This window comes from Zychaea mexicana (genome assembly GCF_025766255.1).
Source record: "Zychaea mexicana strain RSA 1403 chromosome Unknown BDB00scaffold_58, whole genome shotgun sequence".
In the NCBI taxonomy this organism is placed as follows: domain Eukaryota; kingdom Fungi; phylum Mucoromycota; class Mucoromycetes; order Mucorales; family Lichtheimiaceae; genus Zychaea; species Zychaea mexicana.
Window position 1 is genome coordinate 15,934 of NW_026516721.1, and position 21,448 is coordinate 37,381.

Below are 21,448 nucleotides of genomic sequence, written 5' to 3' on the forward strand. Positions count from 1 at the left end.
CGGATCCCTACGAAGCGGCAGCCTTCGGCTTTTTTGGCTACACATGCTTTGCATCGATTGCGCAAGTCGTTTTTGAAGGTTTGACAACTTTTGACTTGAACGGTTAGTGACAGGTCTGATCTTTGTAGATTGCTTCGAAGCCGGCTCGAGTTGATAACTGGTTTTGTATTGGACGCTGTCATGGCGGTTTTAAAAAAAGAAGGGAAAGCGAGAAAAAGCTCCAGTGATAATGGGTGCCGTCCAAAGCGAGGAAAGCAACACGCTTCGCTTTTTTAAATTACAGTAGTTCCCAAGTAATAAAAAAAAATCAGGCCAGTATTTTTGCGCCTGTCAGCAATTGTTTCTTTAGCATTTTAATATATATACAAACACTGTTTACATTTGAGAATGGGACTTGTGCTTACCGTAATAGGCTCATTTTTTTCAGCTGCAAAGCTATAATTACATGAAACAGATTGACGCCCAAGATATACACACTGTTATTATTGCAAGTGTACCATGCCTGGTGGCCGTGTACTACTGTTAATTCGTTAAATCAAAACATGGAGGTGAGTGACAGCCCTTCAGTGAGCACTTAAAGATAGTAAGTGACTATTATTGAAAGGCCAGTGAGTCGATACTTATCGTATGACTCTATTTGGAATTAGGAGGATAAGCAGTACTACTTTGCAGACGTTTCTTCTCGCGATACTTTATCAAGACAGTGAGCAAGGAAAGACCAACGTATTTTATCATGACCGCTAGCTTGAAGCAGGTGTGTCAGGACCCTGAAGTGTGAGCAAAATTAACACATAGGAATCTTTTTTGATCTTTGAATTCTACGTATCTTCAACAAGTCATAAAAGCGAACTCTACCTAAACATCTTCGCTGCTGTGAATGGTTTTTTGGACTGCAAAGTACAGGTTATCAGCTACTACTAGACCTTGAAGCTTAGAAAAGACCAAGAGAGCCATCGACCATAACATTGTTAATAATTGATCGCTGGAAAACGTTTGCTTTTTGTAGTCATACTTCTCTAGTTTTCTTACTTATACCTATTTATTAGCTTGAATATCTTTTTTATATCGTAAAACATGTCAACTGGTCTGATCTGCTTCCCGTATTTTTGTTTCAAGGCAGTCCGGTCGCGGGCATCGAACGCTCCTTTCTCTTCTTTGACTTGATACAGTCACGCACTTTCTGTTGGTATTTTGGGCTATAGCACATTTGAAGAAGCTTTGACACCGCCTTTCTCGGGCATCTTTTTTAGCCAAAGACATTCATTCGTACATGTCACTTCGTTATCGCTTCTCCTACTCTAGCTCATGGAAATTCAATCAGTGTCATCATTGTTAAGGGAAAATCCTGTTCTCGGCACTAACAGCAGATATCGAAGCGCGCCTTGACGCGCGCAAATCAATCAAGCTATATAAGCACCTCTCTTTGATGTTACTCCTCCGACTCTCGAGAAGGCTCAAGCCCCAGTGCGTCCGTTCTTACCTTTGGATGAACGTTTGATATGTAGACGTTCTTCGATAACTCACGGACCAGTAATAGGCTGTGCCTTTTGACGAGCGACTTGGATCTACCAGCCCATTACAACCACAGGCCCCCACTTCTACCCAAGGGTGCAGCTTAGACTTTGATTGCTGTCTTTTGTGGTTACTCACGACTATTTTGCGACAGTTGAGAGCACAGAGTGGTTTGTGCGGAAGAGAGAATGTTCTATCATTGCACACACCGACTCAAATGAAAGAACCTGGCTCTTTGCTAAAATAAATGCTTTAGTTAGCTGTAAACGTATGTCCAATGATCAGCTTTTTGCTAGGCGAGCACTGGTACCTTCACCTTTTTACTACGTTATATCAAGGTCACCACAAAAAGTATTTGCTGCTCAACATAGCGCTCCCCCTCTAGTTAAAAGAATTTTTTTAAGCGAGGGGCGGCGGCGGCGCCTGCCCGGACCACCTCCGATACGCTTATTCTGTTTATGGAACAAGTTAACAAACTTGTCATGAATAGAAAATTTAGAATTTTCATGCACCGGTCGTCCTTCTGTATTGGCAAGCCGAGCACACGGGACCACTGTGAAAAAAAGCTGAGCTTGCTGGGGGCAATCGTCGGGGGACGACACGCGGCCTTTTAAAGCGGTCAAAAGTTTCGCACGGGTACCTCTTTTCCACCTTTTTTTACCCGTTTCCCCCGGTTGAACCATGGCTGACCAATTCCTCCAATACGTCGAAGAACACCAAAACGATTTCGTTGAACGTCTGCGCAAGGCAGTCGCTATTCCTAGGTATGTACTATAAACGATAAGAAAAAGAGAGCAAGACAGTCGTATTTTTAGCAATGAAAAACCAGCATATATGCTTACATATACACCTCTCTCTTCATGTAGCGTGAGTAGCGATCCTTCGCGTCGTCAGGACGTGTTCAAAATGTCCGAGTTTCTTATTGAAGAACTGAAGTCGCTTGGTGCTATTAATGTTGAGACGCGTGATCCTGGCCAGCAAGATTTCCACGGTACTCCGTTGCCATTGCCACCCATTGTCTTGGCAACTGTTGGCAACGACCCTGCCAAGAAGACTATCTTGGTGTATGGTCACTATGATGTCCAACCCGTACGTGATATTTAGAAAATAAAGGATGGGTTGTGCGTTTAGATGTGTGGACAAGCGAGAGAGAGAGAAAAAAAAGAGTATCAAGCTAACTCTCTGTCTACACTATGCATTAACTATCGTACAGGCATTGTTGGAGGATGGGTGGAACACCGATCCATTCACACTGGTAGAGGACGACAAGCAGCGACTTATCGGCCGTGGAAGTTCTGATGACAAGGGACCCGTATTGGGCTGGATCAACGTCGTTGAAGCACACAAGAAGTTGGGTCTCGAACTGCCTGTTAACTTGAAATTCTGTTTGGAAGGAATGGAGGAATCTGGTTCTGAGGGACTGGAGCCCATCATTTTCCAGGAAGCCGACAAGTATTTCAAGGACGTCGATACCGTGTGCATCTCAGACAACTACTGGTTGGGTACCACTAAGCCTTGCTTGACATACGGTCTTCGTGGCGTCTCATACTTCCATCTGACCGTCCAAGGTCCTGCTCGTGATTTGCACTCGGGTGTCTTTGGTGGCACTGTGCACGAGCCCATGACGGATCTGTTTGCTTTGATGAGCAAGTTGGTCACTCCTGGTGGCAAGATCCTTGTTCCTGGTATTTACGATCAAGTCCGTCCCTTGACTGGTAAGTTCTACTGTTGTCGATCTTGAGAAGAGGAAAAAAACCAATAGAGTGGATGTTTATCGTAAAGTGTGCTTCTTTGTGTTGTGCTGCTGCTAAATATTCAAGGGGCCTTTTTCTTGTAGATGTCGAGGAAAAGACCTATGACAACCTGGCATTCGAGATGCATGAACTGCATGATGCTGTGGGTAACAAAATCAATATCCACGATGACGTACGTGGTGTCCTCCAACATCGCTGGCGCTTCCCCTCGCTCTCCTTGCACGGTGTTGAGGGCGCCTTTTACAACGCTGGTGACAAGACTGTTGTTCCAGCCCGCGTCGTTGGAAAGTTCTCTATCCGTACCGTTCCCGATATGACGCTTGACAAGGTGACCGAGTTGGTGGTCAAGTACGTCAATGACGAATTCAACAAGTTGGGTAGCAAGAACACAATGAAGATTCAATGTTCCCACGCTGGCAACCACTGGTTGGCCAGCCCTGAACATTGGAGCTATGGTAAGCCCAAGTTACTGCTGGATGATTGTTATATTATAATCTCATGCGTATGTGCTTACACATTACTTTTCATAGTTGCCGCTGCTAAGGCTGTGGAACGTGTGTACAATGTCCAGCCTGATCTGACTCGTGAAGGTGGCTCAATCCCTATTACCTTGACTTTCCAAGATGCTTTGAAGACCAACGTCTTGCTGTTGCCCATGGGCCGTGGTGACGATGTGAGTATACTTCTCCTTTCCTTATATATATCAATTATTGGAGGAGAGGTGAGAAAAGCTACGAGGAACTGAAACTTACTGTCTCTTATTACTAATAGGGCGCACACTCAACTAACGAGAAGCTGGATCGTTCCAACTATGTGTGTGGTACCAAGTTGCTTGGTACTTACTTGTACGAAGTTGCTGCAGCTCATGCTGAATAAATATCTTCATGTACTTACAGTTTAATATGGCAAAATCTATTCTAGCTTTATTACGCTGAGGAATTACCACTTGAAAATAGCCAGCCAAAATGTGAAAGTAATTTGAGCAGCTACATTTCGTTATAGGAAAACATATCAGAAAGAGTTCAAATAGCGTATGCCCTTATCATTCTACGTAACGTAATCAAATTTTCACGAATGTATGTACCTGGATCGATACCCAGGAGTTGCACTCCAAGCGTATCCGCACATTGCAAAACGTGCCTCGCATAAATTTTCACATTACGACCTACTTTTATTGCTGTATACGATGTGTCATCATACCAAACTACCTTCATTCTTTCTGAGGCCAGATCCGCCGGTTTTTCGGCGTTAAGGAGCAGCGTGCTCGAGTTCTCGTAAGCATCAACACCCTCGTCTACGCCTTCCCCTCCCCCCCCCCGGGGCAACCGCATCATGTCATCATCTCGCCAACATCGATTGCCAACACCGTAAAGCAAAAGGCAGAAGAGCTTCTGGAGAAACAGACCAATGGTCTTCATCTAGTACACCATGTATGGTGCTTCATGCATGCAAAAGCAGCTTTCATGACGATGATTGTATTTCTTAGGCTTGATCTTAAGAGCTGACGAAACGGATCTGAGTGTCAGCTTCCTGCGTTGAAGGAGGAATGAGTGGAATTAAACGCCATTATTCTCAACAAGTATCTATAATTACTTCAAGCAGCCTGCATAAAACATGTCAAGGAGCATTAGCGTGTCTAGGAGCATTGGAGCATTATTTGTCACAATATCACCATCAGGACACACATTGACAAAGGAGCCAAATATTTTTGCAAACTCACGACGACTATATATTACAATGATTGCAAAAGAATCAATTACTGAATGTAAGCAGTAAATATAAACCATAAGATTCAGGTATCGACAATACAACAGACAGTACATTATTATCCATGACATAATAAAGAGAGTTAAAACGAGCAAGAACGCATATGGTACTACCTGCCTAATTTGGAATTCCGGCGGAGGGCCCCACCATATCCATTTTCAGCAAAGCTACCAAAAGTTCCTTCCGTTCCTTCATCCATTGATCAAGAGTATGTAGACTGCTTATATAAAATACCAAAGACGACCATCATCCATACCGCCAACAATCCATCCTACGGAAAACTGATGGATGACTTTGACAGATGGATAGATGGATTCAACGAATGGATGAAAGCGCAAAGAAAAAAAGTGACTCATTTGCATAAAAACCATTACTTTTTGTTTTTTTCCCTTTAGAAAATGGCCAAGTCCAAGAACCACACCAACCACAACCAAAGTAAATGAACGAATTTGCTTTTCATCAAAGACCTCATTCACACACTCTCTCTCGCCAGAAAAAAAGAAACAGCAACATGCACGGAAAATTACGACGAAATTTAATTACTCACACAATTGCGCACGTTTTTTCATTCAATAGACAGCAAGGCTCACCGTAACGGCATCAAGAAGCCCAAGCAGCACCGTTACCCCTCGCTCAAGGGTGTACGTAATCTTTTATAAATTGACGTGGAGATACGTGGGAAAACAACCAAAGATTAAAAGAGACTAATGGGTCCCGTTGTGTATATGTTTATAGGTGGATGCCAAGTTCCTCCGCAACCAGCGCTTCGCCAAGAAGGGTACCCAGAAGGCTTTGGTCGCTAAGGCTGGCAAGGCCTAAACAAAAAAAGTCCGTTTCTATTATGATTTCTCCATCACTTTAGGGGGATTAACAATAATAATAAAAAACGACGTTACTTCTTGTCCTGGCATAAAAAGACCCACACCTCCATCAACACGCACAGAACATGACGCACAAAACAACATCAACAAAACATTACAAAACAGATTTGGATTAAGGGAAGGGTGTTCGGAAGAAGGAGAGAGGGGGAGAGGAAACAATTATACGTTGTGACAGTATGCATGTAAAGTATAGAAACGATAAGAAGCAGTAAGAGCATCGTTTATCAGTACGGAATATCCTATCACCAAGGCAACAAAGAGGATGAGTCGTTTATGTATGGACAGGTGCCATTGAGAGAGACAGGACTTACGTTAGCATCACAATGAGCACGGATGTTTTCAAACACCTTTAGCATCTTTCGTCTAGCACCGAGTGCAGCCACACCCTTGGCTTCGAGCTCTTCGTCCGACATTTTGAGAATATCCTGCCATTTCATGGACTCAAAATGACTCGTGTATTTATGCAAACGTAACGATCTGAAAAACGAAGGAATATCTAATGACAGTATCAAAAAGGGCGGTTAGCAGACTTGAAGCTTGATTTCGACTTCTTTTGGATGATTGCTCAGCTATGCTATCATACCTTTGACCAAGTCCATATCAATAGTTTCACTGGATCTTTTCTCTTTGGGTGTCTTTGGTGTTTTACTACGTGACGACGACACAGATGCTGAGGGTATCTGCGTCGAAACTGACGTAGTACCTGGTGGTGCTGCTGCCATTGTTGTTGTGGTTGCACTCGATGTTTCACTTTGCTTACTGCTACCTAACGAATCTCGATCTGACACAACGGACGACGATGATCTTTTCTCCGGCTGTTGCTGTTGCTGTTGCTGTTGCTGTTGCTGCTGCTGCTCATCTGCTTCTGGGACCGTACCAGGGATGCTGTTACTGGTAGTAGCGGGATGTTGCAATGACTTGGATGGATCCCACCAAGTGGACACGTCAGCTGATTTGGGGCGTGCTATCGTCCTGCGATCGCCTATCACTGACTTGTTGTTCGATATGATTTGATTCCAGGCCGGGGTCAAGAATGAAGGAGTAGAAGAAGAATGATCGATCACAGATCGAGGTCGCTGCTGCTGTTGCTGCTTTTGCTGTTGCTGTTGATCAAGATGTTGATGATGATGATGATGATGATGATGCGGCTGTTGTTGCTGGGGCTGTGAGGCGGTCGACGAGGATGATGTTCCAAACAGGGGTGAAAATAAGTTAGGCGGGCTATCTCCAAAAGCGATAGAGTGACGATTATTTAATGCGGCGGATGACCGCGTAATGGGATAGGGGCGGTGCTGCTGCTGGTAATCGTCTAGAACGCAAAACACAACCCATCCCGAAACAGTTTTAGTAAAAGAGAACAAAAAACTCTTCCCTCTTTTTTTTTTTTGTGGTTTCAATCAACTCCTCAAAAAGATATACGTCCTTTCCTCTCCTCATCCACCCCTTCTCATAGCACCCCAAGAGCGAGTCGTTTTTCACGCTCTGCCAATCTCCTCCTACTCCAATAGAGAATGGATATGTATGCTAAGCTCTCTGTAGTATTACCGATGAGATCAGACGTCCTGGAGCGAGGATGACGTCTATCCACCATCTGCTGGAGAACCGTAATGAAGAATCGGGCATTATTCTGCGAGCAATGCTGCAAGAGTGTGTAGAGCACGGCCATTTGTTCTGTATCCGTCAACAGCTTGAACCAATGATCCACATGATTCAGGTCACCTTGGAAGCCCTATGACATTTATGTACCAGATCAGCATAATTGTTGTTAGTTGTGGATGAAAAATATGGAGCACATGTGTGGAAAAGAAAGCAGTGATAGTTTCGCCACTTGCCCATCGATTTCAATAGAAAGTCTGTAGCATTACCTGCTCCAAGGTGGCTGTTGTGATATCAGATAACTTTTGGTCGTACTCTTGCAATTCGCTGATTCCTTGGAAGCTATTGGCTGTTGCGACCCATATGGGTGAGTTCAATGCCATTCAATGGAATAATGGGAGAGAAAGAGAAAGAAAGAAAGAAAAAAAGAAAGCCAAACAACTTGTTACATACCATGGCTTCTCGGTCTCATAAGGTTTGAATTCGTAAAGGAACCAGCCGACATGAAATCCATAGGAGGCATGTTTTAAGGGAAAAGCCAAAAAAAAAGCAGTAGTTCGTAAAGAATGAAGGGGGTCGAGGAGGAGAGAGAGGGAGGAATTACGAAACAAAAAAAAAAAAGAGAAAAGGAAGGTGAAATAAACCAGTGTGTGTGTGTGTGTGTGTGTTTTACTATGAGTGAGTGCGTGTGTGTGCGTGGAAAGTCGCGGGAGATTTTTTTTTTAATGATTGGCAACTGTTCAAGACCAGCGCATGAACGGGCTCATGCAGTATTTTTGATATCCAGTATAGCATAGCCAGCACAAAGAAAATGAAGTTCCAGTTTCTTCTCCCCTTCTGCCTACTTGCACCCACTCCTTATTTCCCAAGCGCTGTGAACCAAACCCGAGCCGAGTTTAGTTGCCATCTCCAGTAGTCATTATTCTATATCCCACTCATGGAATCGCTCTTTCATATACAGGATGGAAGGGGGGTCGTGACACATTTTTGTGTAACACACGCACTGCGAGCCTGCGGAACTTTGAGGTAGGACAACCTTCAAACCACACATCACGAGCACTGTATGCACATATAAAGCTTCAAAGCAAGAAAGAAAGTAAAAAGTGACAAGGTGTGGAAAATCCAGGGGTGGGTGTGAAGTATTAGAGGGAACCTGCAGGAACCAGAATAAGCCGCTGTATATAGAGCATACAGTATTAACCCAGATAGCAGCCTCCCCCTACCGGAGTCAAAGGCTTTACAGAAAAAAAACTTTGTCGATTAGACATGGAGCTCTTTTAACTGCTGCCACTGCTGCATATGAGTCCGTGCAGCATCACCTCGCTACTAAGGATCCACTTCTTTTAATCCCTCGAAAGATGATGACACCAAAAGGAAAGAGCTTTCGGTGGTCGCAAAAGAACTTGTACATAGAGCTGTATCGTAAAGATTTCTCCTTTTTTAGCATCGCGAAAAAAAAACTATATAGAAGGAAAAAAGCATCCAAAATCTCAGATTAGCGTTTGGGGCCTTTTGAGACCTTGCAGTGGTCTTGGAAAGGTTGTTTTATGTTGTAGATGCTCAAAAAGGACTTACGAACACGGCAATTTGTACCTTTCTAGGATGACATCATGCTCTTTTACTCAAAATTACAAAGCCTAAAGTGGCACATTACCCGAAACTGCTTGAACTCTCTTTACGCATGATGACTGGACCGTTGTAACTGTCCAAAAAGACTGTAACACATTTGGTAATACATTATTTAATGAACTACATCTCATATTGAGAAGATGCTGCTCATCTCTTCATGCTATGTATTGTATCAACGTGCAGCTGACGTCTGGACAGAAAATCCTTCACTAAAACCTAGCAATACACCGGCATTTGTCTAGTGTACATGGTGTTTGATTACATATCTCTATCAGCCTAGAAATAATGTCACCGACACAATATGATTACACCCAACAAAGAAATGCTTACTGTTTAAAGAGAAAAGTGCCTTGGACTCTTGCTGATCGGAGATACTTAGCCCAAGTGTTTCCTTTGCCTTTGGTGAATCTGCAACTTCTTGATGTACACCTATAGAACATGCGTTTTTTGCTCAGCTTTCGCCACTACATCATTCTGGATGGTCTTGATGTGTATTGTTGGATATCCAGTGATGATCACGACATGAATTGACCAATAGCTTCTTATCACAGCAAGCTGGCGACATCATGTATGATAGCTCTCCACAAGACGCACCTTATCAACTCTAGCTGAAAGAAATCGAGACCAGTTTCAAAGTACTACAATGTGAGCGCCTTTGTTTGTAGAGAGTTCGTCAAAGGAAATCTTCATCGTAGATAGTTGAGCGCTTTGTATCTACGCACTATGCGAAAGTAGTCCATTTCTTATCTTCAAAGAAAGGCTTTCATAGCCCAAATTGATATATATATATATGTTAGTTTCTGTGTTATCTGTTGGATCGATAACCGGCTATCGGTAGTGATATCACTCTCTTGTCACGCACCTCACAGAACCTCTTGAGCATGTGCTCGTTAATCGTACCTTTTGCTTGGACGGAATAACTACTCTGTAGGCAAAATTATAGTTTTGCTACTGATATAGAGTGTTTCTAAGTTACATGAGTCAAAACATGGTGTGCAAAAGACGCTATAATCATAAAACTATTCCCCCCTCTGGCAGCATTTGTCAAATTTTCAGTACTGTATCATATGAACCGACTCGTTTTGACGCTGACTAACGTCACATTCATAGCGGCTTAAGAAGGATAGCAACGAGAATGAGTTGCGGCAGCTTGGGGTCGGTCGGTGCAATGGATAGAACATCAATATCATACTTTCTGGTCATCCAAGCGCGAAAAAAGTTGACCGGGCAGGCACAAGATGTATGCATAAGCCACCAAGTCCCAGGGGGGAGGGGGCACGGGATGTTGCAGGCACTATATTCCTACTCCACCACACACACACGTATTTAGACACAAAAAACCCACCCTACATACGATGCATAGATCATTAATAACACGAATAATACGACCCAACAAATGCCCGTTTTCAACTGTACAACATCATTCCAGATCTAATATTCCGTGCCAAACTCACCTTCGTCGTTATACTGTAAATGCACCTTCTCCGCTACCAACAACGACCACCACCACCGCGACGACCTCTAGAGAACCCACAATCAATGCATACCGAGAACGGCTCAATAAAGGCGGTGACGATGTGTGGAATCGCTATCAGCAAATTGCAAAACTCGGCATTGCCAGTCAACTTAATCGCCAAGATTTTGTCCAACTACGAACGAATTTATGGAACAGCAAACACAAATGGGGCGCGGAAGACCGGGTTCTGCAAGTATTGAACGACATGAAGCGACTGGGTTATGAATGGAGCATTTTGGAATACAATGAATATTTCATGGTCAAGCTATACCAAGCGCGACATCAAGATATTCTCGATACATTCAATGGCGAGTTCCAGGCGAGCAAGCTGCGGTTGAGTGTTGGATCGTTCAATGTGTTGTTGGCCGCGTATCTACAACTCAACATGGAAAAAGAGGCGATCCAGCTTATTCGCGAAGCACACCGTTTGTGGGGTCTGCATCCGGATATTCGTGATTTCCAGCGCACGATGCATCGATGCATGCCGCGCAACTCGACGATCGGCAAGAAGGCGCGCGAATTAATCAGTCTGCACGGATTCGATAATGTGGAAACCATGAAAAGCAATTTGGCTCACTTGTTCCGAAAACGCATGCTGGGCGATATACGGTGGCTTTATGCGAATGCCATCAAGCCTAAATTATCCAGCCACTCTTTTTCTTCTTCTTCCACTACCTCAGATGCGTCGGCGGCGGCGGCAGTCGTCGTCGACAAGAACGTGTTGGTTTATCAGCTGCTCATCAAAGGGTTTTTGGATGGCAAGTCGCCGCGTGACGCCTCGAGTATCTATGACGATATGCGCCAGGCCGGATACAAGCCGAATGGGGGTATTTGCGTCAGCATGCTCACCATCTATGCTGCAAAACGTGATGTTGCGGGAGCAGAACAAATTGTGAATGACACTGTGGAAAGCGGATATCCATTGGACGAACTGATTTACAACCAGCTGATCCGGGTGTACCTCAAGTCGCGGATGGCGAACAGAGCGTTCCATGTATTTGATTTTATCCAACGAGACCCGAAGCTCAAGGTGAACGATGTGATTCTCAATACGATGATCGACGGGTTGGTGATCAACAAGGAGCTGGCAGCAGCCAAGGCACTGTATCAGCAGATGCTCGAATCGCGCATCCAACCCGACATGGTGACGTTCAATACGTTGCTGAAGGGATTCATTCTCGTATCCGATTATCCCGCTGCGCTGGAGGTGATTTCCGACATGTACAAATACAAATGCGAACCGGACACAGTGACGTTTACGACGCTCCTCGACGGCATATTCGCCAACAAGCAGCCGCGGTCGGCGGAAGAGATGCTGGACTATCTCCACCGAACGGGAATGCAGCCCAACATTTACACGTTCAATGCAGTGATTAGCAAATTTATCCAAAACCAACAGCTGAGCGAGGCGGAGCGCACCATTGAGCTCATGCGCAAGGCGCCCTATAACCTCAAGCCGACGATCCACACGTATACCAACTTGATCCAAGGATACGTTGCCACCAACGATCTCACCAAGGCCATGTGGACGTTCCAGAATATACTCAAGAACAGTGACATGCGGCCGGATCGGGCGTCGTACCACTTTATTATCTGTGCGTTTCTCAACCACGACCGGCTGGATGACGCGATAACGTGCCTGTTGCGGATGCGCAAGGAAAAGTGCACGCCGACCAAGGACACGTGGGGGATTATGCTGGACGAATGTATCCGCAGGCGCGACTGGGCTTCGGGAGCAGTGGTAGTGCGAGAGTTAGAGGCAAGTGGATTTGCAATCCAGTCAGGCACACTGCGACGAGCGTATGCGACAATAAAAGACCGTACTGCGTAGTTGGAAACAAGCATTCGTTTGATTGTGCGTGCAATGTGTGTGTGTTTTTATTATTATTATTATGTATGCATGTGAGATGGGCGACCCCGTGTTCTCAACCAACAGCGCACAAAAGAGAGAGAGAGACAGAGAGAGAGAGAGAGAACGAAAGAGAGTGCAATAAAGGGGGTCGGTCTGCCCCCCATCCACTCACACCACACACCACACCACACCACACACCTCCACACCCCCGGTCTTGCCTTTTTCCTCTTTTCCTTCCTCTTCTTTCTATTTCTCTTTCACACACATACACAGAGGACATACACCGCCCACACTTACCACCTTTGATAAGAAGCAAAGGCCATCAATCTCTGTCTTCTTGTCATTCATTCTATCCTTCGTCAACAAGTGCCAACGCTTGCCATCACCCAGGAACCAATTCTACAGCAAAGCAGGCATCGACAGCAGCATCAGTGCACACCACAACCAAGCGAACCAAAAACTCCATATTTTTAAGCAAGAGTCGTCGTCGTCTGCCCCTTTTGCTATCCGTTTGTTCCGTACCAGAACACACCTACTTCACTTGGCCAGTGCTTGCCTTATTATTCGTCTCTCTCTCTCTCTCTCTCTCTCTCTCTCTCAGAAGCAGCAATGCAACCACCCATAGATCAACAACAACAACAACCCACGAGTGCGCTCATGGGTTTACCCAATGAGCTTCTACTCTACATTCTCAAACAGTTTTTGGAAATTGGTGACTTGTGGCAACTGTTACAAGTGTCCAGGTCCTTTCGCTATCTCGCAACATACACAATCGACATGCGTTGGCGCATGGACCTGTCAAAACCAGAATCGTTCATGAAAGTGCAATGTCGAGCAGCATTGGTTGCCCTGGAAACTTTGTCCTGTCAGCTTTCCACCCAGACCAGAGTGACGCCTTTTGCATATCAGACAAGTTACCTCTCCGCTTCTACTACTACTACTACTACGAACAACAACAACAACAACAACAACCCCGCAGCAGCAGCAGCAGCAGCAGCAGCATCTTCTGTCTCCGCATCTTCGGGAATGCCCGATCCTGCTGCCTCTGCTGCTTCTGCCGCTGCTGGTTTATTGGACCAACGACGGCCTTCGTCTGCGCGCTCCATGTCTCCTTATTATGACGATGAAGAAGATGAACTGAGTGAAGAAGACGAGCTTCACCCTCAACGTTTACTCCTTTTGGATAGTGGCAGTGGTGATGGTGCAAACGGCAGCAGCAGTAGCAGCAGCAGTAACCACCCTCACCATGAAGAAGAAGACGACGAGGACGAAGACGAGGACGAGGACGAAGAAGATGGAGAAGAAGAAGAAGAAGAGGGACACCAAGAGCAACCACCACCACACCACTCGTCACCTCATCTTCATCACCATTATCATTATCATCATCCACAACAAGGAGACAGCAACAACAGCAGCAGCAACAGCAAACTATTTCACCACCTGATGCGACGGGAGGAACGGTTGCACCAGCGCATCGTATCAGGCATATCGTCCTACAAGCACAAATATGTCTTGATTGAAGACATTGACATCCGCAACCGGATCCGGTCCGCCGTCGATGTCATCTTCCACCACGCCGTCTTTGTCACCTCGGTCTCTCGTTCGCCTGTGCGCCTCGCCTGCACGCATGCAAGTTCCAACAACCGTGCCCTGGCCGCCATGATGGTCCGCCTGCTGACCCGTTTGGACGTTGCCTTTCCTGCCTGCTGCCGCGAAATCACATTTACGTTGGCAGACAACATCAAGGCGTTTTTAGAATACACGGGGTATAAGCTCATGTTCCTTTCCAAGTCCAACAAATCAATGACTCAACAACAAGGAGACGTGCTGTACTCTATGGTTTTTGGTCCTGCATGCCAATCTGCCGCTCTATGCAACTCGTCAACGACTACGACGACGGCTACAGCGATTGATGGTACCGGTAATGATAGTCGGTCACGACATCAACAACAACAACACCATCATTTATCATTACCAAGATCAACATCATCATCATCACACTCGTCGTCATCGTCATTACCACCCGTACCGAGTCGACTGCTCGATACGTTGCACAGTATATCGGCCTGCTTTGATCTAATGGGCGCAGCATTCATTGGCAAGATCTTGAGCGAAAATCACGTCGAGTGTGCAGTGCAACGAGCATGCGAGCTCTTATCAGACAGCTATCTACGACCGGTTAAACGCGCTCTGCTGGTGGATCTATTGGAAGGTTGGCTAACAATAAAGCGAGGGTTGGTTGCAAGCGAATTATGTCGTTGGGTTCGAACGGAGATTGAGCGCTGTGATCAGCAAGCATCATCATCATCGTCGTCGTCGTCGTCGTCATTTTCTTCTTTTTCTTCCACTTCTTCTTCAGCAACAGCAGCAACAACAACAACAACAGCTATGCGAGCAACCTCTTCATTCCATCCACCTTTATCTGATCTAGTGTCATTAGCCCATTTACCAATGTCATAGAGGGAAGAAAGTTGAAAGACACAAACCGCAAAAATAACATAAAGCCCCTACTGACCCAACACCCACAAAAAAAAAGTGATACCCTGCATTTTATTATTCGTCCCTTTTGATTTTTCTTTTTCCAACCCTACTAAACAACCTATTAAACATCGTTTCCCTTTCTCTCCCTCTCCTGCCCCTCCCCTTCCATACTAATCTCTCTTTATATATTTCCCACTTTGCTGCTTTTCTCATATATGGGCTGCTCGTCTTTCTCTACCATCTCCTCTTTTTCTTCTTCTTCTTCTTCTTCCTATACAACAATGCTCTATACCAGCATGAATAAAAAAAACACATCCAATAAAACAACGTATACAAATTCAATACGTCTTGTTTTTTTTAAAATAATCTCTGTGTGTGTGCATAATGGCTTTCAAGAAGATTGCACAAAAGAAAGAAAATAAAAGGTTGTACCAGAACTAAACTTTACAAAATAACTAAGTATAACTTGATATAAGAATTGAGGGGGTTTGGGAGAGATAAGGCGGTTGCTTTTTAGACCGAGATAAAGGAAGAATATAGGGAATGTGAGTACTGCTGCTGCTGCTATTTACTAATACTGCTAACTTTGAAAGAATATAACATATGAGGAAAAGAAGACCATGATGTGAGTGTGAAGAAGAAGAAAAAATTGGAAAGGGGAGATACTGCTATATTAGCCCCAATGGGCTGGGTCTGTGTGCAGAGAGCCATTCACAGTAGTAGTGTGGTCAGGACTGCTACCATCTATCTGAAGAGGCAGTGAGTGGCGCAACGGATGATCATTCATACGCATGGATCTCTGCTGGTGCTGCTGTAGTTGCTGGTTGTCCGGCATGTAGCCAAATAGCAGCGCTTGTTGCTTAGCATCCATCACCATGGAACCAAATTGATTCGGATGCATTGCTATAGCACCATTTTCAGACATTCTTTGTGGCTGCTGCTGCTGCTGCTGCTGTTGCTGCGACTGTTGTTGTTGTTGTTGATCCCAAGGCGGCTGGACGAGGCTTTCAAATGCAAAGGACAATTCTGACGGTGGCGACGAGAATGCATTGCCTGAAACTGCATATGCTGGCGTCAACGCAGCTCCATTGCTACTCGTCGGATGATTCTGTTGTTGTTGTTGTTGCATTGCTGCAAATTTTGTCCCGTGGGCATGGTGATGATGACCTGGTATCTGCTGGCGATATGGCGCAGTCGTCATTAGAGCGGCATCTGTCATGGACTGTTGTTGTGGTTGTGGTGAGCTGGGTGATCGCTGCTGCTGCTGCTGCTGCTGCTGCTGCTGTTGTTGCAAAGCATACTGATGCAGCAATGCTGATGATTGTGAGGACGAGGAGGATGCTCCCGGAGATGCAAGTGGGAACGAGAGCGGGTTGACATCCAACTGATCTGTGGTTGACGCCGTGTTGCGTCGTCCAACACTTTGCGTCGAGGAAGAGGTTCCTTCAGACGACCCACGCTGCGACTGCAGTCGCACAAACAATGTGTAACCGGGGATATGCACCGTCTGTGTTCCTTTTGCCAATGCTGCTGCTGCTGCTGCTGCTGAATTAGACTGTTGTTGGTGATGGTGTTGCTTTTGCTGTTGACTCTGGGATGCCATGGACGCGACCGACTTGCGCCGTTTTGGCAAAGGTTTGTCATCCTCAATCTCATCCGACTGGCTATTATCAAAATCGCTGTTGGACGATGACGACGCACTGTCGCAGACGCTACCACTTTGCTGATCATCCACCACTTGCATGGCATCCGTATCAAAATTGACCAACCCTTCTGCATCCGTCCGTGCTAGCTGACAATAATGTTTCAACAGACGCGTGAATTCAGACTCGACGCATGTCGACCAGTCCTCGTTGGCAGCCACAAGGGAACACACGCGTGCCGAAACCGTTAACAGCCGCTGGCTTCGATCCATGACATCACGTTGCCGTATCCGCTTCCGTTCCTCCGTCAACCGGTTGTAAAATCGCCTCTCGTTCCATGCGATTGAAGGATACCGCTGCTTGACCCTATCACGGATCTCATGCGTCTGCATACGTTGGCGGGCTAGTCCTATTATCAATTCATTGACCTCGTTAGGCCAGTTCTGAACCATTTCATCAGGTGACATCATTTCGTGGTTATGCTCTGCTGCGTTTGGGTTGAGTGAACGTCGAAATTCCCAACGGCCTGGCTCGGTCTCGGACAGTACGACGCGCCATCGACAGTCGCAGCGTTTGGAGGGTCGCTTACGTTGTGGTGAGGAGCGGGGCTTTCGAACAGAATCAGGCAGGCCTTCGCGTGAACAGTAAACGTAAATATGCTGTAAAAGAATTCATTATTTATTTATTCTATATTTTTTTTGATACTCAGCATATCGTACATGGCGCAAACCTTGTTTTTGCATAAAGAAATACAAAGATACACGTAGAGAGACACACTGTGTGTGTGTGTTTGTGGGTGGCTGTATATCGCATACCTTGTTTGCACTCGCTTCTTGCTTTACAGTAAAGCCATGCTCAGCACATGTAGTCCGGCAGAATTCTACAGCCGAGGCACTGTCTGCGAATGAGCGTTCCAACAGTCGATCGTAAAGAGGTTTCATCTAGAACATGGCATTAGTACCACCTCAAAAACGGAAAACGGAAGTCCCAACGCCGATGTCCCGTTTCCTCCGATTCATGTCGGAAACGAAACTTCTCTTACCGCTTCACGACTTCCTGACAACTGACGTGGGGGCATTGATGACGATGTTGATGTTGCTGCTGCTGCTGCTGCTGCTGCTCCCCCGCCGCTGCCGTCTACTGTGGCTGGTAGTGGTAGTGGTGGCTGTGTTGCTGTTGTCATGGTCCCTGCTGCTGGTGCTGTCGTTGTCTGATTTGTCATGCCAACCAAGGGCGTCACCGTTGTATTGAAATTACCAACGAGCTGTTGTTGTTGTTGTTGTTGTTGTTGTCGTTGTCGTCGAGTTCCCATCGTTGATAGAAAAGGGAAAAGTAAGTGAATGAGTTGATTTAGAGAGAGAGTTTGTGTGAGAGAATAAGGTAAGAAGACTGAGGATACTGATTGAAAGAGAAAGAGAAAAGCAAATGGCTTGACTGATTTGAATTATTTGAATTAGGGATTTTTGAATTAAATCTGGCAGGTTAACTCGCTACCACCGCGAAGCGACTGAAGTACTTCGTAGGTAGAAGAAGGTTGAAAAAGAGGGGAAGAAGAGGGGTTTGCTTTAGTTTTTGTGTGTTGCTGGTGGGGTTGATTTCAGAAGAAGGGCTTATCACATACGGTTAGCTGTGGTACGCTCGGCTACAAGAGGGTGTGTGTGTGTGTGTATAAAGGGCAAATAGAAGGGAGAAAAAAAAACGCGTCTTCTTCTCTTTGACAAAAGCCTGTGACCCGTGCACTTTTTTGTGAGATGGTGGAAAGGTTGTCCTTGCGGAGCTTCTTGGTTTGTGCGTGCGTGTTGTGCTTGTGTTTGTGCAGAGCCTCAATGAGTATAGTGGATCCTGGGCTGTTCCCTTCTTGCTGTGTGGTATTTCAAGGTGGACTCGGGCCTCCGTTTGCTCAAAAGAAAGGGCCTTTTGGGGACTTGACTGTCAAGAAGAAAAAGAATTAGAAAAAAGAGGAACAAGAAGAGAGAAAACGAGAGGCAGGGACGGCAAAAGAAACACAAAATAAGGGGGCCAGTAAAAAGGGGAGAGAACGCAGCAGAAAGGAAAGGGGCCCAATTGGAATAGCGGAGAGAGCCCTTCCTTGACTGCAGCAGCAGCAGCATCCCACACTTGCATCGCCCATCCTTCTTTTTCAACTACAGGTTGAATCACCCATCATTCTGTGGGGTAATCTTATAATTGAAGATGATCGGGTGGAGCAAGTGGGCGCTGTGCTGTTTTTTATGGCTCAAACTCTTTCCTTTCACTCTGTGCGTGCTGTGTGCGCCTGCTACCTTCACTCAGCATCAACACCATCCACTGCTTTGTTATGCAGCTGCCCCCTCCTTCTCAAACCCCAGGTCCGGTGAGCAAATGCATAGCACTGCCCAACAATTCTCTTTTTTTATCAATAATAGCCAACCAACATTGGGCAATAATATTTCCTGTCATTTAATTACGTATGTGTTTGTGTGTCTCTCTCATCCATATTGCTGCAATATTGTTTGCCACTGTCTGGCGATCTTCAACAAATTTGGGACCGTCTTGTCCCGTGAAACAGACAGTAGCCTAGTATGTTTCATTAGATACTCCTTTTTTATATTCTCCATTGACGAATGGACTTGTATGCAGCGGTTGATCTCGGAACTCAAAAGCGAACTTTCCGAGTATATAAGAGATCACCAAAGGAAAAGTTACATGACTGGTTACAACAAGTACTTGTAACAACTTGAGGATCTTCATGCGGTTATACCGTAGTGGTGGTGGGCTGATCCGAGAGAGTGGGAATATAAGGAGGGCATAAAAAGTACAAGCTAGTAAAAGCTGATTCCTTCCAGTCTTCACTCAAGTTGATGTATGTACATTCACCATCCTAACTGTCGCTTATAGCCTCGTAGAAAGAATTGGCTATCTTTTAATCAAGCTGACACGCTACTATTTGTTTGCTAGACAATTCAACATCTAGTATACAGCATAACAAGGCTACTCCTTCCAGATTCTACGGAGCATGGCCACTGCCTGATCAATCCCTGCTTGTGCCGCACTACTGTCATAAAAGCACATATCCAAGAATCCATGGCCGAATCCCAAGATTCGGAGTGCCGTAGTATCCACCCCAGCAGCCAACAATTTCCGTGCGTATGCCTCACCTTCATCCAAAAGTGGATCCGCCTCGCACGTCACTACCAGAGCAGGCGGTAAGCCCTGTAAATCTTTTGTCGTCGCTTTCAAAGGTGACACGGTAGTCTTCTCTCGCTCCTTGTTGTCGGGTACATAGTGATCAAAGAACCATTGCATAAGCTCCCGGCCTGGATCATAGTTGGCAAACCTGTGATATGACTCGGTGTCAAAGTCGCAGTCCGTCACAGGATAAAAAAGCACTTGTGCACGTATGCCTTTGAATCCTCGTTGTTTGGCAAGGACTTTAAACCGTGTATGTGTGTGTGTGCAGCATGATCCAGAAACAAAATAAAAGGTTATTAAATTTGCAAATATTTGTTCTTGGGTCCATCCCAACTCACGCGTCACTGCCGCAGTTAGATTCCCGCCTGCTGAATCTCCTACAACGACCAGCGTGTTGGCATCCACATTGATGGATCGCGCATTCGCTTCGGTTCCTACCCACGTCACTGCATCGTAGCAATCCTCTAAACCGGTCGGATACTTGTACTCGGGAGCCAACCTATAATGAACAAAGATCACAGCAGCTCGCGCAGCAACAGCCAGCTATATGAACATCAACCCAACCACCACCACCACCACAATAGATAGAGTATCTGTACTTTAGTCTTGATGATGGACAGCCTCTTGACAATAATGATTTGTTTTAGAAACAAGTGGGAATGGGGGAAAAAACAAGTGTCGGTCCCTACCTCGGTTCGCGGACGATGATGCGTTGAAGAGTTACCTATGACCCATCCACCACCGTGTCTAAAAAATGAGCAAAAAAAAAGGTATTCGGGTCAATATCATTCATTTATGCAGACCAATAACGCACACAAGCAACATACAGGTACACAATTACAGGCAAGATGACGTCTTCTGTACCTAAAGGTCGATTAATGGTCAACTGAATTGAGGCATCACCAGCTCTGTTTGGAATGGTCAATTCCTGCTCAATGACTGTCGGCAGTCGTTTCAACCATTGCGGATCAAGGGAGGCGTTGGTCCAGTTAGCTCTTCGAGATTCCGGAGTCCATTCCGATCTAGGAGTCTGTTCCGCTTTCAGGGCCTCTTCGAAGCAGGGTTCGAGTTGCAAACGTGAGGTAAACGGTGTCATAACCATATAACACTGAAATAATTACTATAAAAGTGGCTAATAAACCGGCTGATGATAGTATCAAAAGATAGGATTAGAAAAAACGCAGCAGCAGTTTGCTATATGTTGTGATGTTTTCTTATGATGCTGAAACGTGGGAACAAGATTATTTGTACTACAAAGTGTGTAATGAAAAGATAGTGGAAACACACGGGAACTTGGTGATTGCCATGTATGTATATCAATAATCGTAGTAGCAAACTAATAAACGGGCACCGTAATTGCTGTTATCATCAGCGAATTATTTCCATGGAGATCTTCAGCAGGATTAATATCAAGTTACCAATTTCTGGCTGCACACCGAAACGGCAATGTGAAGCTATGGAACTAATAATAGATGATTATTGTATCAATTTCTAGCACAGGCACGCTAATTAAGCTTATGACTATGGTAGCTACTGAACAGACTGCTACTATAGCGAAACACAAGTGCGTAATATGTTCTTTGTAAACGGCCAAATGGAGAACACGGCTGCCGGCAAGAGAAAAGCTGTGAAAGCGAACTAATAAC

At 45.4% G+C, this 21,448-nt stretch overlaps 9 protein-coding genes across 9 annotated transcripts; 5 read left to right on the forward strand and 4 right to left on the reverse strand.

Moving 5' to 3' along the window:
- The first annotated feature begins 2,061 nt into the window (after nucleotides 1-2,061).
- BDB00DRAFT_959600 (uncharacterized protein) lies at nucleotides 2,062-4,488 on the forward strand. Its single transcript, XM_053129696.1, has 6 exons — nucleotides 2,062-2,276; nucleotides 2,379-2,601; nucleotides 2,726-3,227; nucleotides 3,350-3,721; nucleotides 3,797-3,939; nucleotides 4,038-4,488. The coding sequence occupies exons 1-6, from the start codon at nucleotides 2,194-2,196 to the stop codon at nucleotides 4,140-4,142; spliced, it is 1,428 nt and encodes a 475-aa protein (XP_052977656.1). The 5' UTR covers nucleotides 2,062-2,193; the 3' UTR covers nucleotides 4,143-4,488.
- Nucleotides 4,489-5,004: 516 nt separating this feature from the next.
- On the forward strand, nucleotides 5,005-6,004 carry BDB00DRAFT_488870 (ribosomal L29e protein family-domain-containing protein). Its single transcript, XM_053117572.1, has 5 exons — nucleotides 5,005-5,031; nucleotides 5,112-5,241; nucleotides 5,429-5,468; nucleotides 5,610-5,674; nucleotides 5,769-6,004. The coding sequence occupies exons 3-5, from the start codon at nucleotides 5,432-5,434 to the stop codon at nucleotides 5,850-5,852; spliced, it is 186 nt and encodes a 61-aa protein (XP_052977657.1). The 5' UTR covers nucleotides 5,005-5,031; nucleotides 5,112-5,241; nucleotides 5,429-5,431; the 3' UTR covers nucleotides 5,853-6,004.
- Nucleotides 6,005-6,252: 248 nt separating this feature from the next.
- BDB00DRAFT_726150 (uncharacterized protein) lies at nucleotides 6,253-6,411 on the reverse strand (the record flags this gene model as incomplete). The annotated part of the gene is made up of 1 exon (XM_053118244.1): nucleotides 6,253-6,411. A coding segment is annotated over one exon (159 nt), but the record flags the coding sequence as incomplete, so codon positions are not given.
- A 950-nt stretch (nucleotides 6,412-7,361) lies between these two features.
- On the reverse strand, nucleotides 7,362-7,631 carry BDB00DRAFT_767016 (uncharacterized protein; the record flags this gene model as incomplete). Its single annotated transcript, XM_053119635.1, has 1 exon — nucleotides 7,362-7,631. A coding segment is annotated over one exon (270 nt), but the record flags the coding sequence as incomplete, so codon positions are not given.
- Nucleotides 7,632-10,449: 2,818 nt separating this feature from the next.
- Nucleotides 10,450-12,497, forward strand: BDB00DRAFT_832825 (uncharacterized protein). The gene has a single exon (XM_053124226.1). It carries the CDS (start codon nucleotides 10,495-10,497, stop codon nucleotides 12,484-12,486), a length of 1,992 nt encoding a protein of 663 aa, XP_052977660.1. The 5' UTR covers nucleotides 10,450-10,494; the 3' UTR covers nucleotides 12,487-12,497.
- A 167-nt stretch (nucleotides 12,498-12,664) lies between these two features.
- BDB00DRAFT_832826 (uncharacterized protein) lies at nucleotides 12,665-15,315 on the forward strand. The gene has a single exon (XM_053124227.1). It carries the CDS (start codon nucleotides 13,117-13,119, stop codon nucleotides 14,965-14,967), a length of 1,851 nt encoding a protein of 616 aa, XP_052977661.1. The 5' UTR covers nucleotides 12,665-13,116; the 3' UTR covers nucleotides 14,968-15,315.
- A 220-nt stretch (nucleotides 15,316-15,535) lies between these two features.
- BDB00DRAFT_489069 (uncharacterized protein) lies at nucleotides 15,536-18,339 on the reverse strand. The gene is made up of 3 exons (XM_053117574.1): nucleotides 17,674-18,339; nucleotides 17,351-17,572; nucleotides 15,536-17,290 (listed from the first exon to the last, which is right to left on the reverse strand). The coding sequence occupies exons 1-3, from the start codon at nucleotides 17,941-17,943 to the stop codon at nucleotides 15,662-15,664; spliced, it is 2,121 nt and encodes a 706-aa protein (XP_052977662.1). The 5' UTR covers nucleotides 17,944-18,339; the 3' UTR covers nucleotides 15,536-15,661.
- BDB00DRAFT_832834 (uncharacterized protein) lies at nucleotides 17,912-18,653 on the forward strand (the record flags this gene model as incomplete). The annotated part of the gene is made up of 2 exons (XM_053124228.1): nucleotides 17,912-18,562; nucleotides 18,584-18,653. Coding segments are annotated over exons 1-2 (250 nt in total), but the record flags the coding sequence as incomplete, so codon positions are not given.
- A 491-nt stretch (nucleotides 18,654-19,144) lies between these two features.
- Nucleotides 19,145-21,162, reverse strand: BDB00DRAFT_832837 (alpha/beta hydrolase fold-domain-containing protein). Its single transcript, XM_053124229.1, has 4 exons — nucleotides 20,630-21,162; nucleotides 20,492-20,549; nucleotides 20,141-20,345; nucleotides 19,145-20,041 (listed from the first exon to the last, which is right to left on the reverse strand). The coding sequence occupies exons 1-4, from the start codon at nucleotides 20,902-20,904 to the stop codon at nucleotides 19,602-19,604; spliced, it is 978 nt and encodes a 325-aa protein (XP_052977664.1). The 5' UTR covers nucleotides 20,905-21,162; the 3' UTR covers nucleotides 19,145-19,601.
- Nucleotides 21,163-21,448: the final 286 nt, after the last annotated feature.